This window comes from Salvia splendens, chromosome 10 (assembly GCF_004379255.2).
Source record: "Salvia splendens isolate huo1 chromosome 10, SspV2, whole genome shotgun sequence".
In the NCBI taxonomy this organism is placed as follows: domain Eukaryota; kingdom Viridiplantae; phylum Streptophyta; class Magnoliopsida; order Lamiales; family Lamiaceae; genus Salvia; species Salvia splendens.
In genome coordinates this window covers 11,031,191-11,045,909 of record NC_056041.1, presented here as the reverse complement: position 1 = coordinate 11,045,909, position 14,719 = coordinate 11,031,191, and the positions used below count along the sequence as shown (strand labels likewise).

At 43.4% G+C, this 14,719-nt stretch overlaps 2 protein-coding genes across 3 annotated transcripts; both read left to right on the top strand.

Moving 5' to 3' along the window:
• Window positions 1-4,537: 4,537 nt before the first annotated feature.
• LOC121752348 (putative late blight resistance protein homolog R1A-10) lies at window positions 4,538-7,755 on the top strand. Its single transcript, XM_042147367.1, has 2 exons — window positions 4,538-5,074; window positions 5,413-7,755. The coding sequence occupies exons 1-2, from the start codon at window positions 4,658-4,660 to the stop codon at window positions 7,636-7,638; spliced, it is 2,643 nt and encodes an 880-aa protein (XP_042003301.1). The 5' UTR covers window positions 4,538-4,657; the 3' UTR covers window positions 7,639-7,755.
• A 3,614-nt stretch (window positions 7,756-11,369) lies between these two features.
• LOC121751405 lies at window positions 11,370-12,733 on the top strand. Of its 2 annotated transcripts, XM_042146141.1 has the most exons (4): window positions 11,370-11,487; window positions 11,571-12,116; window positions 12,198-12,349; window positions 12,455-12,733. In XM_042146141.1, exons 2-4 carry the CDS (start codon window positions 11,664-11,666, stop codon window positions 12,582-12,584), a joined length of 735 nt encoding a protein of 244 aa, XP_042002075.1. In that variant the 5' UTR covers window positions 11,370-11,487; window positions 11,571-11,663; the 3' UTR covers window positions 12,585-12,733. The 2 variants fall into 2 exon arrangements, with proteins under 2 accessions (XP_042002075.1, XP_042002074.1); XM_042146140.1 differs by having other exon boundaries at window positions 11,387-12,116.
• Window positions 12,734-14,719: the final 1,986 nt, after the last annotated feature.

The following is a 14,719-nucleotide window of genomic DNA, read 5'->3' as shown; positions in this document are numbered from 1 at the left end:
CTTGTCTACCATCCTTTGATAAGTGGCTCCGGCATTCTTTAAACCGAATGGCATCTTTTTATAAGCGAAAATGCCGAAATCAGTAATGAAGGCCGTTTTTGAAGCGTCAATCTCATCCATTAAAACTTGATGGTATCCTTTGTACAGATCAAGAAAACAAAAAATTTCAAAGCCTATCAAAGCTTCTACTTTTTTATCTATGTTCGGAAGGGGATAGCAATCTTTGGGACAGTGCTTATTTAGATCGGTGAAATCTATGCACATCCGCCATCCTCCTTCCTTTTTCTTGATCATGACAGGATTGGCCACCCACGAAGGATACTTCACTTCGAATAACACATCCGCCTTCAATAATTGACGGACTTCGTCATGGATGACTTGACTTCGTTCTGCCGCAAAGAGTCTTTGCTTCTGTTTTATCGGCCGGACTGAAGGATCAATATTTAAACGATGAGTGATTACCTCGGGAGGCACTCCGGTCATGTCCAACGGAGACCATGCAAAGACGTCTTTATACTCCTTGAGGAGCTGGATGGTTTTTTTCCCGAAGTAGGGGCGTTCCCGCGAAGCCGATCTTAACCGTTCTGGATGGATCGTCTTCGTACAGCTGAACTGTCATCGAGTTCGGCTCCGGTATGACTTCGGTCATCGCCTCTGACTCCGGCTGCTGTGATTGCTATGCTTGGTGGTGCCGATCTGACTGCTCGGCACTTCTAAGCGCAATTTGCAGACATTCCTTTGCTCTCTTTTGGTCACCTCGGATGACCGCTATCCCTCCTTTAGTAGGGATCTTGATGGTGAGGTGATAGGTGGAGCAAACGGCCCGAACTGTGTTGAGCCAGTCTCTTCCCAGGATGACGTTGTACGGGGACCGAGCTTTCACCACGAAAAACTCAATCATCGTACTGGAGCTAGTAGGCGCTTTCCCCACCGTGATCGGAAGGCTGATAATACCTTCAGGGCGGGTGTCCTCCTGAGTGAAGCTCTTCAGGGGAAGCGGAGCCGGACTGAGCCGAGCTGGGTCCACTTCTAGTTTGTCGAAGCACTCTTTAAAAAGAATGCTAACCGACGCTCCTGTATCCACAAACACCCTGTGGATCAGTTTGTTTGCCACTCCGGCTTGGATGACAATGGCGTCTTGGTGAGGAGAGATGGCCGGGACGGGATCAGCAGCCGAGAACGTAATCACTTCGTCCTGCTTCAGCCTTTTATGCGTTGGCTCCTCTCGATTGGAGCCTCTGCGTTCTGACTTTAGGGACGACTTGGTCTTCCCGGCAGGGAGCGCGTCAATAGTCTGGATTACTCCATCATATTGCGGCTCGTCATCGTCTTCGGGATCCGGCTGCCTTTTCGGATCCTGAGGGGCGCAGTTCGCACCACTCTGCTTTTTATTCTTCTTTGGCTGCTTACTTCGGTATTTTTTCAATGTCCCTGCCTTCACAAGAACATCGATACCTGCAGCCAAGTTTCTGCACTCCTCAGTATCGTGACCGTGGTCTTGATGGTAGGAGCAGTAGTTATCCTGTGGTCGGCGCGCGGCTGATTTCGTCATCCGCTTTGGCTTTTCGAATAGGTCAGAGTGCAGTTCGAAAATTTCCGCTCTCGGCTTGTTCAGCGGTACGAACTGAGCGGGCGGCTTCTCGGGATTGAGACGAGGTCCCAATCTGTCTTGCACCGGAGCCCTTTGAATTCTTTCAAATGGAGTCCGGCGAGGATGCCCCTGATCGCTATGATCGGGCTTCCTTCTGTCTCCTCGGGACGATGAGCTGTCTAACGACCGTTTACGACGGTCTGCCTCATCGGCCCGGGAGTACTGGTCCGCAATGTCCCACATTTCCTGAGCTGTCTGCGGACCGCACTCAACGAGCTTCCTGTAGAGAGCTCCGGGCAGGATTCCATTTTGGAATGCCGAGATGACAAGCAGATCGTTGAGATCGTCTACTTGCAGGCATTCCTTGTGGAATCTTGTCATAAAGTCGCTAATTTTTTCGTCGCGACCTTGACGAATGGAAAGCAGCTGAGCCGAAGTGATTCGGGCTTCCGCTTTCTGAAAGAACCTCCTGTGGAAGGCATCCATTAGATCTCGGTAAGATCTGATGCTGCCCTGGGGGAGGCTATCGAACCACCTTCTCGCGTTCCCGATGAGCAGCTCGGGAAACAGCTTGCACATGTGGACCTCGTTGAGACCCTGGTTCGCCATGTTATATTGATAGCGCCCCAAGAAATCGTGAGGGTCCACGAGCCCGTCGTAAGTCATCGACGGAGTTCGGTAGTTCTGTGGTAGGGGAGTTCGGGTGATGTCGTCCGAGAACGGAGTCTTCAGTGCTCCGTACACGGCGAATCCGATATCTCGTCGGTATGGAGGAGATTGAGTTCTCCTGTGATTCCGGTACCGAGGAGGAGCTGGAATATGTCGGGGTTGAGGATTCTTTCTCCTGGGAGATGCGACACTACTGCGGTAGTGACTTTCTTGTGCGGAGGGAGAAGGAGAATCCGTCGTTTTCATCTCCGGCTGCTTTTGGCTTTTTCGCAGGAAGGTTAAGAATTCCTCCTGCTTTTCAGCCAAAAACTGCTTGACAGCCTCATTCAAATCGGGCTGCTGGGAAGACTCAGTGGGACGATTTTTGGAGCGGCTTGTTCCTTCGCCATGAGAACTGGTGGTGGATTTATCCCTAGGCTGTTTTCCCGACCTATGGGATGGATTGGCTTCCTCCTGGTTCTCACGGGCTGGAATACGGGTATTCTGCGATCTGGTATGCATTTTTTGGGTGGAAAAAATGGATCCAAAATTCGCTTTATCACAAATTTTGTTCTCTGTTTCCCACAGACGGCGCCAGTGATGAGTCCGCGAATTATTGATGTTAGTAAATGCTGGTAGAGAATTATGACACAATGAATTTACGTGGTTCGATTTACTGAGGTAAATCTACGTCCACGGGGAGAAATGAGGGCAGGTTTGTATTGCTTGATCTGCGAAAATACAGCTTACAATACAGACTTGCTATATGCTATTTTATCTCTAGAGAGCTTAACCCTTTTCTATCAGATCTAAGTTCTATTTATACATTGAACTAGGATCGTGGTTTGCAGCCCCACTAACAAGATCGTGGGTGAGCAAAAACTGCTCAATAACTGCTTCATACCACTAAATAGATCGTGGGTATAGTGGAGGTCGTGGAGGCCTTTCGTGAGTCCACCAACTCCTAGTTCGGTCGAATGCTGAGACCGAACTGCTGGACTTTACCGATCAGCTCTTGCCGATCTGAGAGGAGAGCTTGACTGGTCGGCTTTTACCGAGCTGTAGGCTGAGTCCGAACTCTTTGGTCGTGCCGAACTCTTTGGTCGTGCCGAACTCTTTGGTGCCGAACAGATACTCTTTCTTGGGCTCTGGGCTGATGGGCCGTCACTGTTATTGGGCTTGCCATTAGGGTTTAGTTCGTACCCCATCAATGACGATTATTTGTTACTATGATTCATTCATATATTACTACTCCTAGGTTGTTACAGTATGAAATGGTACAAAAGTAGATTGGATCGATCCTCGATGGGTTACGTGCAAAATCCTATACGTTTAATAATTTCTGAAAAAATCAATTGACCTGTGTTAATTAACTAAAATGGGTTAATCGAACCAACCCATTGAAAATAAAATGTAATCTTTTTCAATTTTTATTTTTATGAATATATCTCGATTCGATGAAGTTGTTACAAATAATCTTATTCACTTCAACGTGTAATTTTTTAAATTAGTATTGTTACAGTTGTATTTTCCTCTAGAAAGGTATGCTTTGGTTTCAAAAAATAAATTAGTACGCGTTTGTTCTTTTCGTTGTAATTTTCTTTGATTGTATTGATTCTGTTCTAATTATATTGTTTGTACACAATTGGGTGGGACCGTGGGAACGCAATTTTTTATATACTGTGAAATTTCCTAGAAGGGCTTCGACAAGGAACACGAAGAAAGGTTGCTTGCTTGCAACACATGGGAAATTCATACCAAATGTAAATTTATATTGAAACACTATATGCTTCTCTAATGAATTTATGGAGTCATCAATAAGCCAATATTTAATCTCATTCAAAATCGAATACAGAGTACTTTTTACAAAATTTCATGAGTATTAATATGATAAGTATCCAAGAGTATCCACAATAGCGGATGTCCCGGCGGACGTCCGCTATTGCAACGAAAGAGGCGGACGCGGACGTCGGGTGCGGACGAGAGGTCATCTGCGGGTGTGCGCGGACGTCCGCTATTATGGTGACAGACGTCCCAATTTTTTATTTTTTTTTTCTTTATTGTTCTCGTCGAGATGTCATTGGGGATGTCCGCTATTGTACAGTGAAATATTCTTATAACATGGCAGTGCTATGAGATGTTCTTATGACGTGGAAGGAGGTATTATCCGTCGCTATTGTAGATGCTCTAAAAGGTAGTACTACGACTCGGTGAAGCATAAAATGCCACACTGTCCGTGTGGACCCACCAAGACATTATGAAATATGTAGACAAAGACTTGGGTTTTAGGTCGTCGTCTCTTTTGTGAATTTTACTTAAGAAATTTGTTAAAGCATCATTCATGTCGACGCGTATAATTGATCTGAGCTCCAGATAGTATAAGTAGGGTAGGTGTGTTGTAGTATCCGAGAAAAAAAAATGGCGGAGGCGGCAGTGACGTTTCTGCTGGAGAACGTGCAGAAGCTGCTGGTGGAGCAGATGAATCTGATATCCGGGGCGGAGAAGGAGCTGAAGCAGCTGCAGAGCGAGCTGGAGCTGATGAACGCCTTCTTAATCGAGTACGCCAACAACCGTGAGAAGGGCCAAGTTTTCATTCAGTTCGAGCGCCAGATCAGGGAGGCGGTCTACGAGGCCGAGGACACCCTCGACGCTTGCCTCACCCACAAGGCCAAGTCTGGTGGTGGCATTCTCAACATCAAGCATCTTAACCTGGCCAAGCAGGTCAAGGAGCTTCGCCTCCAGCTCCAGCCTATCTTCGACCGAGCCATCAAGGGCTTCAACGCCCTACCCGTCGCCGATGGAACTGGAGTTCCCCATGATAATAAACTCAAAAAGGTATTCATGAATACCCTATTCTACCTACCTGTCTTCAATTACAAACACATTTGTTATATGGCGCCTCATATCTATCGTAATTAGTAGCTGTGGATAATAGTATCTATTTCTGTAGTTGTATTTGGTGCATTATTATTTAAGTCAAGGATTAAAGAAACTGGGGCTAGAAATAGAATCGCACCTTTGTATGCAAATTCGACACCAAAATGATGCTCTATGCATTTCAAGTGAATAGTCCAATATTGCATCACAATTCATTGTGCTATCATAGTTTCAAATATATACTATGATATCACTTGGGACAAAAATGAGCTGATGGGTTATTGGTTTATATGCAGACTGATTTGGTGTTGAGAGAAGATAATGTAGTGGGTTTTGCTGATGAGGAAGCCACTCTGATCAAATATTTGAATGAAAAAACAGAGCAACTTGATGTTATCTCCATTGTGGGAATGCCTGGTCTTGGCAAGACTACTCTTGCTTGGAAAATCTACCGAGACCCCAAAATTCAATACGAATTTCCCAAGTTGATTTGGGTGTATGTTTCTCAGGAGTTCAATGTGAGAGAGGTGTTTCTCACCATTCTCAAGAAGTTCACCCGCGAAGACATGTCTCTCAAGGAAGGTTGGGAACTTGCCCCACTAGTCCGGTCTCACCTGGAAAAGGGAAGATTCTTACTCTTCATGGATGATGTGTGGACTGTGGAAGACTGGAAACAAATCGAACCTGCCCTGCCAAGGAACACTAAGTCAGGTAAAGTTCTGATAACGAGCCGTCATGAGAAAGTAGCTAAACAAACAAACCTCAACAGAAAACCTCACAAGCTGCGCTTCCTAAATGCTGAGGAAAGCTGGGAGCTGCTCCAGTTGGAGGTATTTGGTAACAACAATACATGTCCGGGAGATTTGGAGGGTGTCGGTAAGCATATAGCCACACAGTGTCGGGGAGTGCCACTAGCAGTCGTGGTGATAGGAGGAACTCTTATCGAAAAACGTCTAGACAAGAGAGAATGGGAGAAGGTGTCGGATAGTGTCAGCAGCTATGTCCAGGATGACAAGCGCACTGAAAACATTATCTCCATGAGTTATCACAAACTGCCTCATAACTTGAGGGATTGCTTCCTCTACCTGGGGATATTTCCCGAGGACACTGAGATCCTGGCGTGGAAGCTCACGCGCTTGTGGATTGCAGAAGGATTCATACAGCAGAAGCGAGGGAGGAGCTTGGAGGAAGTGGCAGAGGAGAACCTGGACGACCTCGTGGCCAGGAACTTGGTCATGGCTGAGAAAACCAAGGCCAATGGCAACATCAAGACATGCCGCGTCCACGACATGATCCGTGAGTTTTGCCAGAATGAAGCCGCATTTGCCAACAAGAATCTGTTCCAAGAGGTGAAGAAGACGAGGCAAGGTGTGTTTGAGCCAGCAATATCCGAGATAGTGAAGCGCCGCCGCCTGTGTATTCATTCCAACGTGGCAGAGTTCTTCCGCAAGAAACCCAAGGGCAAAGGAGTCCGCTCGTTCGTTTGTTTCTCCAAGGAAACAATCGGGTTGCCAGCAGAGCATACAGGGTCGATCCCCGACACTTTTGATTTGCTTCGGGTGGTAGACGTCACTCCCCTCAAATTCACCAAATTCCCCCCAAAACTCACCAAGCTGATACATCTGAGGTACATTGCTCTATCCGGCAATGAATTCAAGGCTCTACCTGAATCCGTCTCGAAGCTCTGGAATCTACAGACGGTCAAGATAGACACCTCGGTGCGCGAGTTTGAGGTGAAAGTGGATATCTCCAAGATGCTGCAGCTAAGGCATTTGAAGACGAAAGCAGCCATCAGTCTCAAGGAAGTGAAAGGCGGAGGAGGGGAGAATCTACAGACACTGAGCAGATTATCGGCCGAAAGCTGCAAAGAGGAGCTGTTCAACAGGGCCTCAAACCTCAAGAACTTGGGGATCCGAGGGAACCTAAACAATCTGGTGGAAGCGTCCTACTTGGGGAAACTGGAACATCTTGAAAAGTTGAAGCTGGTGCACGACATGTTTCCCTCGACTTCAGACAATAATGCGCTGCATCGCGTGCCTCATCAGCACAGTTTCCCGCCGAATCTGAGGATACTGACACTTTCGTCTACGCACTTGCTTTGGACACAGATGAGTACGCTCGGAAGCCTGCAAACACTCGAGGTGCTCAAACTGAAGGAAACGGCATTCAAGGGAACGCTGTGGGAAGCTCAAGGCGGCGGCTTTCTTAATTTGGAAACATTGCACATTTCACGCAGTGATTTGCAAACATGGACTGCTTCAGGTGAGCCATTTCCCAAACTCAAGAATCTGATACTGAAGAACTGCGAGAAGCTTCAAGAAATACCACCTGCAGTGACGAACGGGAAGAGCCTTCAGCTCATGGAAATCGAACGTGTGTCGGCATCGCTACTTAAATCTGCCGAGAAAATCAACAAGGAGAAACATGAGATGCAAGGTGGGGAAGGAAGAGCTCAGAGGGGTGGATTTAAGCTCAAAACTTCTCCAGGGGATGCATCATCATTATCATCAACACCAAACTAATCCATTGACTATCTTAATTATTATTATGTCTCAATAATTTTCGTGGCGCCAGATCTGTAATAAGGCCATCCACAACGCTGTTCCTATACCGTTCCTAAACCGTTCCTTAAACCACTATTTGAGGGCCCCACTGTACTTTTTTACTCCATTCCTTAACTAAGGAACGGAACCTGCAACCCTCGTTCCTTAACCGTTCCTTAACCGTTCCTTAAATTACTATTCATTCAATTTCATTTTTTTTTAATTTCAACTCAATTCAATTAAAAAAACAAACACATTTTATTAAAAAACACACAACATTAAAACAAAGTTACAACTTAAACTTAAAAAAATAAAAAGCACACAATTAAAATCATAAAAAAATAAAAGTACACAATTTTAATAATTTCATCCGCCAAAGTTTGCCCAAATGTGCTCAATTAGATCATGTTGGAGTTGGGTGTGGGCGCTAGAGTCGCGTGTCCTTGCACGAATAGATAACCGTTCTTGTATAGACGGATGCGCTCCACTTCGAGGCGGACTACTTGCGGTTGAGCTTCCGGGGGATTCGGGGTCGAACCAATTTCCCGCCTCGGGTCCTTCGTCTTGGACAATCATGTTGTGCAAGATTATGCACGTATACATGATGTCGACCATGTTCTCCATGAACCACGTACGAGCCGGGGCTTTGATGATGTTGAAGCGCGCTTGGAGAACCCCGAACGCCCTCTCCACATCCTTGCGAGCAGCCTCCTGCTTCTGCGCAAAAAGAGCCTGCTTTGGGTTCGCAGACCCACTGCACGTCTTCACGAAGGTAGGCCACTTCGGGTAGATGCCATCGGCGAGATAGTACCCCATTTTATAAAGCCGATTGTTGGCGACGAAGTTGATGGTCGGCGCTTTACCATCCAAAACTTCGGTCAAGAGGTCGGACTGGTTGAGCACGTTTACGTCGTTGTTCGACCCGGGGACCCCGAAGTACGCGTGCCAGATCCAAAGGCGGTAGTCGGCAACAGCCTCGAGTATAACGGTTGGGTGGGTACCTTTGTGGCCGCTCGTGTAGGACCCCTTCCACGCCACCGGGCAATTCTTCCATTGCCAGTGCATGCAATCGACGCTGCCGAGCATCCCTGGGAATCCGTGCACTGTTTCGTGAAGGTCGAGAAGGAACTGACAATCGGCCGTGCTTGGCCTCCGGAGAAATTCGTCGGTGAAGGCTGCCCGGATGCCTTTGCAGAATTTGAGCAAGCACATTCGCCCAGTGCTATCTCCGATGTGGAGGTATTCGTCGAACATGTCGGCCGTTTGTCCAGTCGCAAGCTGGCGGATTGCTGCAGTACATTTCTGCAGCGTCGTGTGGCTGGGACGTCCGACCGCGTCGAACCCTTCCTGGAAGAACTCTTCCCGGGCTGCCAAAGTATTCGCGATGTGGAGAAATAACGGTTTCCCCATGCGGAAACGGCGACGGAAGTACGTATCTCCCCAAACCGGGTTATCGCAGAAGTAGTCGCGTACTAACCTTGCGGCGGCTTCCTCCCGGTTACGATGGATGTACGTACGGGAGCGACGTTGGGGCGGAGCGGCTTCTTCCGCCTCCCGTCGTCGATCTTCTTCAAGTGATTGTTCCAATATTTGACGCATTTGTTCATAAGGATCCATTAGTTTGATTAAATTTGGGAGAAGGAAAATAGAGTTGATTTGAGATGAAAATTGGGGTGGAAATAGAGAGAAATAGATGTGTGTTTGTGATTGAAATGAGTATGAAATAGGAGTATTTATAGAGTAAATAAATAAATTAAAAAAAAAAAACGGCTATAAAATTAACGGTCTCATTACCGTTAATAAAAAAAAAAATTTTTTTTTTTTATTAAATTCGAATTTTTTTTTAAAAAAATGAATTATTGCGTCATCGGGACGAAGCCCACTCGCGGGGCAGCGAGTGGGCTTCACGCGTCGAATGGGAGTCCGCCACGTCGCCTCGGCGCGTGGCGGAACGTTTCGTTCCGCGTTCCGGAGGAACGAAACGCGGCACGGCATGGGAACGGTGGCGGCACGGAATGGCGACGGAACGCACGCTGCAACGCGTGCCGCCGCGAAACCGTTCCTCCGGAACGGCATAGGAACGGCGACGGCACCGCGTTGCGGATGCTCTAAGGCCTAATTATCTTTTAAACTCTTATCCTTTTGAACTCATGTACCAAGAATTTTTATGTGTTCTCATTATACAGCAGTGTGTCGTTAAAACTCTTTCTAGCATTGACAAACTAAGATTTTGCTCGACTCAGATGACAGTCTAACTAAATTTTGCTTAGCTCAGGTGACAGTCAAACTAACATTTTGAATTTTGATTGAATCAGTTGACATTTGACAGCCTATAATTCCCTATCACACTTTATATTACTATGTCAAGTTCTGAAAATCAAAGTATAAATTTTAATAAATGAAGAAGAGCTTATGATTCTTCTGATCGCAAATCAACTATTTCAAGATAAAAATTAGAGGATTACCTAATAATTATAGATTGAGCTAAGACAACAAAATAAAGCTACTTTTATAGGTATAAAATATGAAACCATTACCAAATTTAGCAATATTTCCTGGGATTTTAGGTTGTGGTGATGGTCAGAATATAATTATCCCGAGGTGAAAGTTTACAATCTTAATTCTATAAATTAGCAAGATATTAAGACTGCTATTACACTGGTCACAATAAACTAACGATTGTTGTTGATTTGGTCCTTCTTTTCTTATTCTTTTGTTCACTCTATTCATGATTGATGTTCATTTCATTTGGCATGTATTAGATCTATTCTTAAATGAGATGAATTTGTGTTCAACAAAAGGTTTTCGAGTGCCCAGGCTAAAATTTTCTCCAAATTTTCAAATTAAAAAACAAATAGTTGGTTGTTGTTAGAGATTTAATTTGTAAGGAATTATTCAATTTTTCATTAATTATTGTCCCATATACTGGTATCTTTTTTGCAAACAATGAATAATGTTCTTTAAGTAAAATAATACTAGTATTTTAGTAAATGATCAATTACGTAGAACAGAAGTAACCAAGTTGAAGTAGGGCATATAAAATAATGAGAGAAATTTTTGTAAGCGCACTGCACACGTATCATGCCTAAATAATTATAGTTGCTGATATTGTTCATTTCTTAATCCACAGGAAGCGAAAAATATTGGGAATATGAATAACTGAATCCAACTATAGATTGACCAATTAAATTCAATTTAGTTGTTGGATTTCGGTTTGGTGTTTAATTGAAATTTTAAATAAAGTCATATATACATTATTTTATTTTTTTTAACAATTTGATAATAAAAAATTAAATATTTAATCTCAAGTATGTCACATTTTTCCATACCTTACTCTTTCTCTATTTATTAAAAATTAATTTTTTAAATTTGGTGGGAAAATACTGCAGCAACTTGAGACGAAAAAAAAAAATAATAATTACTCCGTCCGCCCGCCATTAAATGTCTCAATTTTTTTTCATATTTCACTTTTGCTAGTATTTAGTTAGTGGATCCTCAATTCCATTAACTCATTTCATTCTATTTTATTATTAAATCAATATGTAAAAGTAAGACTCACATTCCATCAATTATTTTTTTTACCTACTTTACAAAGTCGAACAACTTCTTAAAACATGGAGTATATTTTGATTCAATTTGATTTTGATTCTTAAATTACAACTACCACTGTTATGTATGGATGTAGCTAAAATGAGAATCGAAATTGAAACGCTAAATCAAACAATGGTGCCAGCATGGGCCCAGCAAACGTTCTTAGTTCTTAGCGACGACGAAGACTTGGATCTGCTTCCACCCCAGGCACATCCCATCACAATATACTCAAAAAAGGTACTACTCCATTTCTCAACTCTTTTCCTTGTCTAGGATCCATTGCTTGGTGATGGGTTATTGCCTTATTGGTTTGTATGCAGACAGCATTGGTGTTGAGAGAAGACAATGTAGTGGGTTTCGCAGATCAGGAAGCAATCTACTCGAATATTTGAGTGAAAAAACAGAGCAACTTGATGTTATCTCCATCGTGGGCATGCCGGTCTTGCCTATTCGAATTCCCGGTGTTGATTTGGGTGTATGTTTCTCAAGAGTTCAATGTGAGAGAGGTGTTCCTCACCATTCTCAAGAAGTTCACCCGCGAAGACATGTCTGGCAACGACATCATCGAACTTCGCCCACTAGTCCGGTCTCATCTGGAGAAGGGAAGGTTCTTACTCTTCATGGACGACGTGTGGACTCCCTTAGACTGGAGGGAAATCGAAGCTGCCCTGCCGACGAACAATAAATTGGGTAAAGTTCTGATAACCAGCCGTTTATGTCTGAGACTCAGATCATTGAGCCGGACTTTCCCTCACAGCGGCCACCTGCATGATCGGAGCAGTCATCGGAACTGCGCTCACTTTAGGGGCAATACCGCCATATGGGCTTTGGGATGGGACGCTAAGCTATTGGCTTATGTTTATGGTGTAAGTCATAATTTATGATAAAAAAAATGATCTAAAATTATCACGTTTTGTTTATTTATTAATATTGTGTGAGGGATACAGGGAATACTCAATTCTGGAATGAGTTTTTATCTTGCTGGAGTGGTGATAAATGCTAAAGGGCCAGTTTTCCTGACAGCATTCAATCCTTTGAACTTGATCATCGTCGCAATTTTGAGTTCTTTCATTTTTGCCGAGCAAATGAGAGTTGGAATGTAAGTAGCGCTTTTAGTGAAAAAAACGTTGCCGTTGTCTATATAGAACCGTTTTGTCGTTTACAATTAGGCAAAATCTTCATCGAGTGAATTGGAATTTTGCAGGGCTGGTGGAGCTGTGGTGACTGTTGTTGGGTTGTACATGGTGGTATGGGGTAAAACAAAGGATCATAAAGAGGCAGAAAAGGTTCAGCTGCCATATAAATCTTCATCAAGCTTCAAGGCCTCAGATTAACCAACATCATCCCCTAATGTTGTTTAGTGATAATTATTAGGAGTAGTATAATGCTCGTATCTCTATTTAATATGGACTATTAAGTATAACAAGTGCTACACTAGTGCTACGTTGATTCATAACTAGTGGGGTGTTTCATGGCAGATGGATTAATTAATGTCATTTATGGATGAGATGATCAATCTTATATTTTGATTGAATTTCTTTACTTTTGAGTAGATAATCAATTGAGATTCAAGAAATATTTATATGGTAAAGGAGCACTGCAATTTTCAAATAAGTGCAAAAATGAGAGGATGAAAGAGAAGATGTTGGAGCTTTAGGGCATCAGTGGGGCGCCCTAAGACGCGCCCTAAAGCCCGCCCTATGCACCGCCAAGTCAGCATTTTATCCTTCTGCCCTTCCACCTGCAGTGGGGCGCCCTAAGCATTTTCTTTTATTTGAATATTTAAATAACTACAAAAATTGGGAAAAACCTTCATTTCATTTATAAAATTAATACATTACAATACGAATTTTTAAAAAATACGCAAACTCAGCGACGGCGGTTACGAGCCCACACTTCTTCAATCATGTCGTTCATGAGCTGCGCATGGTCGTGTTGGTTGCGCATTGAGGCCTGTCTAGATAGAACCTCATTGAAGCTCGTAGGTAATCCTTGAACGGCTGCATCTAAGGCTTGAGTCAAGGTCGGACTACCGTCCTCAGAGGAACTCCGGTCGTCGTCGTGGTTCATTTTGGCTTGTGAGAGATGGAGAAATGTGAGAGATGAGAGAAATGAGAGATGCGAGAAATGTTCGTATGAAAAATAGAATGAGAATCGAGCTTTAAATAGACAAATTTCAAAAAAAAAAAAACAAAAACGCGTTGCATCGTCCGCGTCGCCCACAGTGGGCGGACGATGGCGCGGATGATGCCCTATCGTCCGCGCTTCATCCGCGGACTAAGCTTAGGGCGCGGACGACGCATCGTCCGTCGTCCGCGCACCCACAGTGGCGGACGATGGCGTGCCTGAGGCATCGGGCGGCCTATCATCCGCCCCACTATGGATGCTCTTATCTGATAAAGTTTACCCACTAAAAGAAATAAGAATACCACTAACTAGGGCACTTCCGTTTCCATAGGTCTTTCCCATAGGGCCCTCTCATTCTACATCAGCATTTGACCTAATAGTCTATCTACCTGCAATGGAAGGATCCTCTTATTCCATTTCATTTTTACGTCATCATTATTTTATTTTAATTTTTAATTAGCACTTCTATATTTAATATGTTATCAAATTAAATAAATTTAAATGCAAAAATATTAATAAACAAAAATATTCGTTGTATTATAATATTGAAAAGAAAAATACAACGAGGTGCAAATTTAAATAAAATTAGTGAGAGAAGAAAAAGATGATGGTATGGGAAATAGAATGAAGGGGATGGGGTATATATATTAGAAAATATGGATTAAAAAATCAAAAAAGAAAAAAGATAATGGGATCAGCCTAGGCCGTTCCAACGAACATATGGGAAGGGCCTTTGATAGGCCTTCTTCTTGCAATGGACAATCGCACCTCGTTAATATATTGTGTATAAATAGAAACTTTGTAGTGAAAACAATAATTTTCTATAACAAGTGATCCGTTTATGCCCTCATTCCCTCTCCAACTCAAAAGTATTTTCGGCTGCACATCACCATGTATATATCTTTGTTTATGTCTGAGACTCAGATCATTAATTTAAGACTAAATATTCATTTTGGTCCTTAACATATTGCGATTTTTTTAATTTTGGTCCAAAACATTATCTTTTGAGTTATTCGGTCCCTCACATTTGAAATCGGGCCGAAATCAGTCCAAAATGGACGGCGCCGTGATAAATAAACGGTCAATGACTGTTAAGCCAATTTTGACCCAATTATATATATTGATTACATTTTTTAATTATTTAGAAAATAAACAATTATTCTTCTTCCTTCTTCATTCTTTCTCTTTCAGACACGCAATAAAGTATATAAGCACTTTTATTTCTCTTTCATCTTCTTCCTTCTTCCCCTTTCAGCGACGCAACGAAGAACCCCAGGTATTACAGTGACTCAAGTTCATCATCAGTGAAATTGTGCATTTTTATGAACCCTTCCTTCCGTGA

Excerpts from the sequence above, each read along its gene's own strand:
- LOC121751405 (XM_042146141.1), top strand. The coding sequence starts at position 11,664 with ATGTTATCTCCATCGTGGGCATGCCGGTCTTGCCTATTCGAATTCCCG. Across the intron at positions 12,117-12,197 it reads TATTGGCTTATGTTTATGGT|GGAATACTCAATTCTGGAAT; the intron begins GTAAGTCATAAT and ends TGAGGGATACAG. Across the intron at positions 12,350-12,454 it reads GAGCAAATGAGAGTTGGAAT|GGCTGGTGGAGCTGTGGTGA; the intron begins GTAAGTAGCGCT and ends GGAATTTTGCAG.
- LOC121752348 (XM_042147367.1), top strand. The coding sequence starts at position 4,658 with ATGGCGGAGGCGGCAGTGACGTTTCTGCTGGAGAACGTGCAGAAGCTG. Across the intron at positions 5,075-5,412 it reads ATGATAATAAACTCAAAAAG|ACTGATTTGGTGTTGAGAGA; the intron begins GTATTCATGAAT and ends GTTTATATGCAG.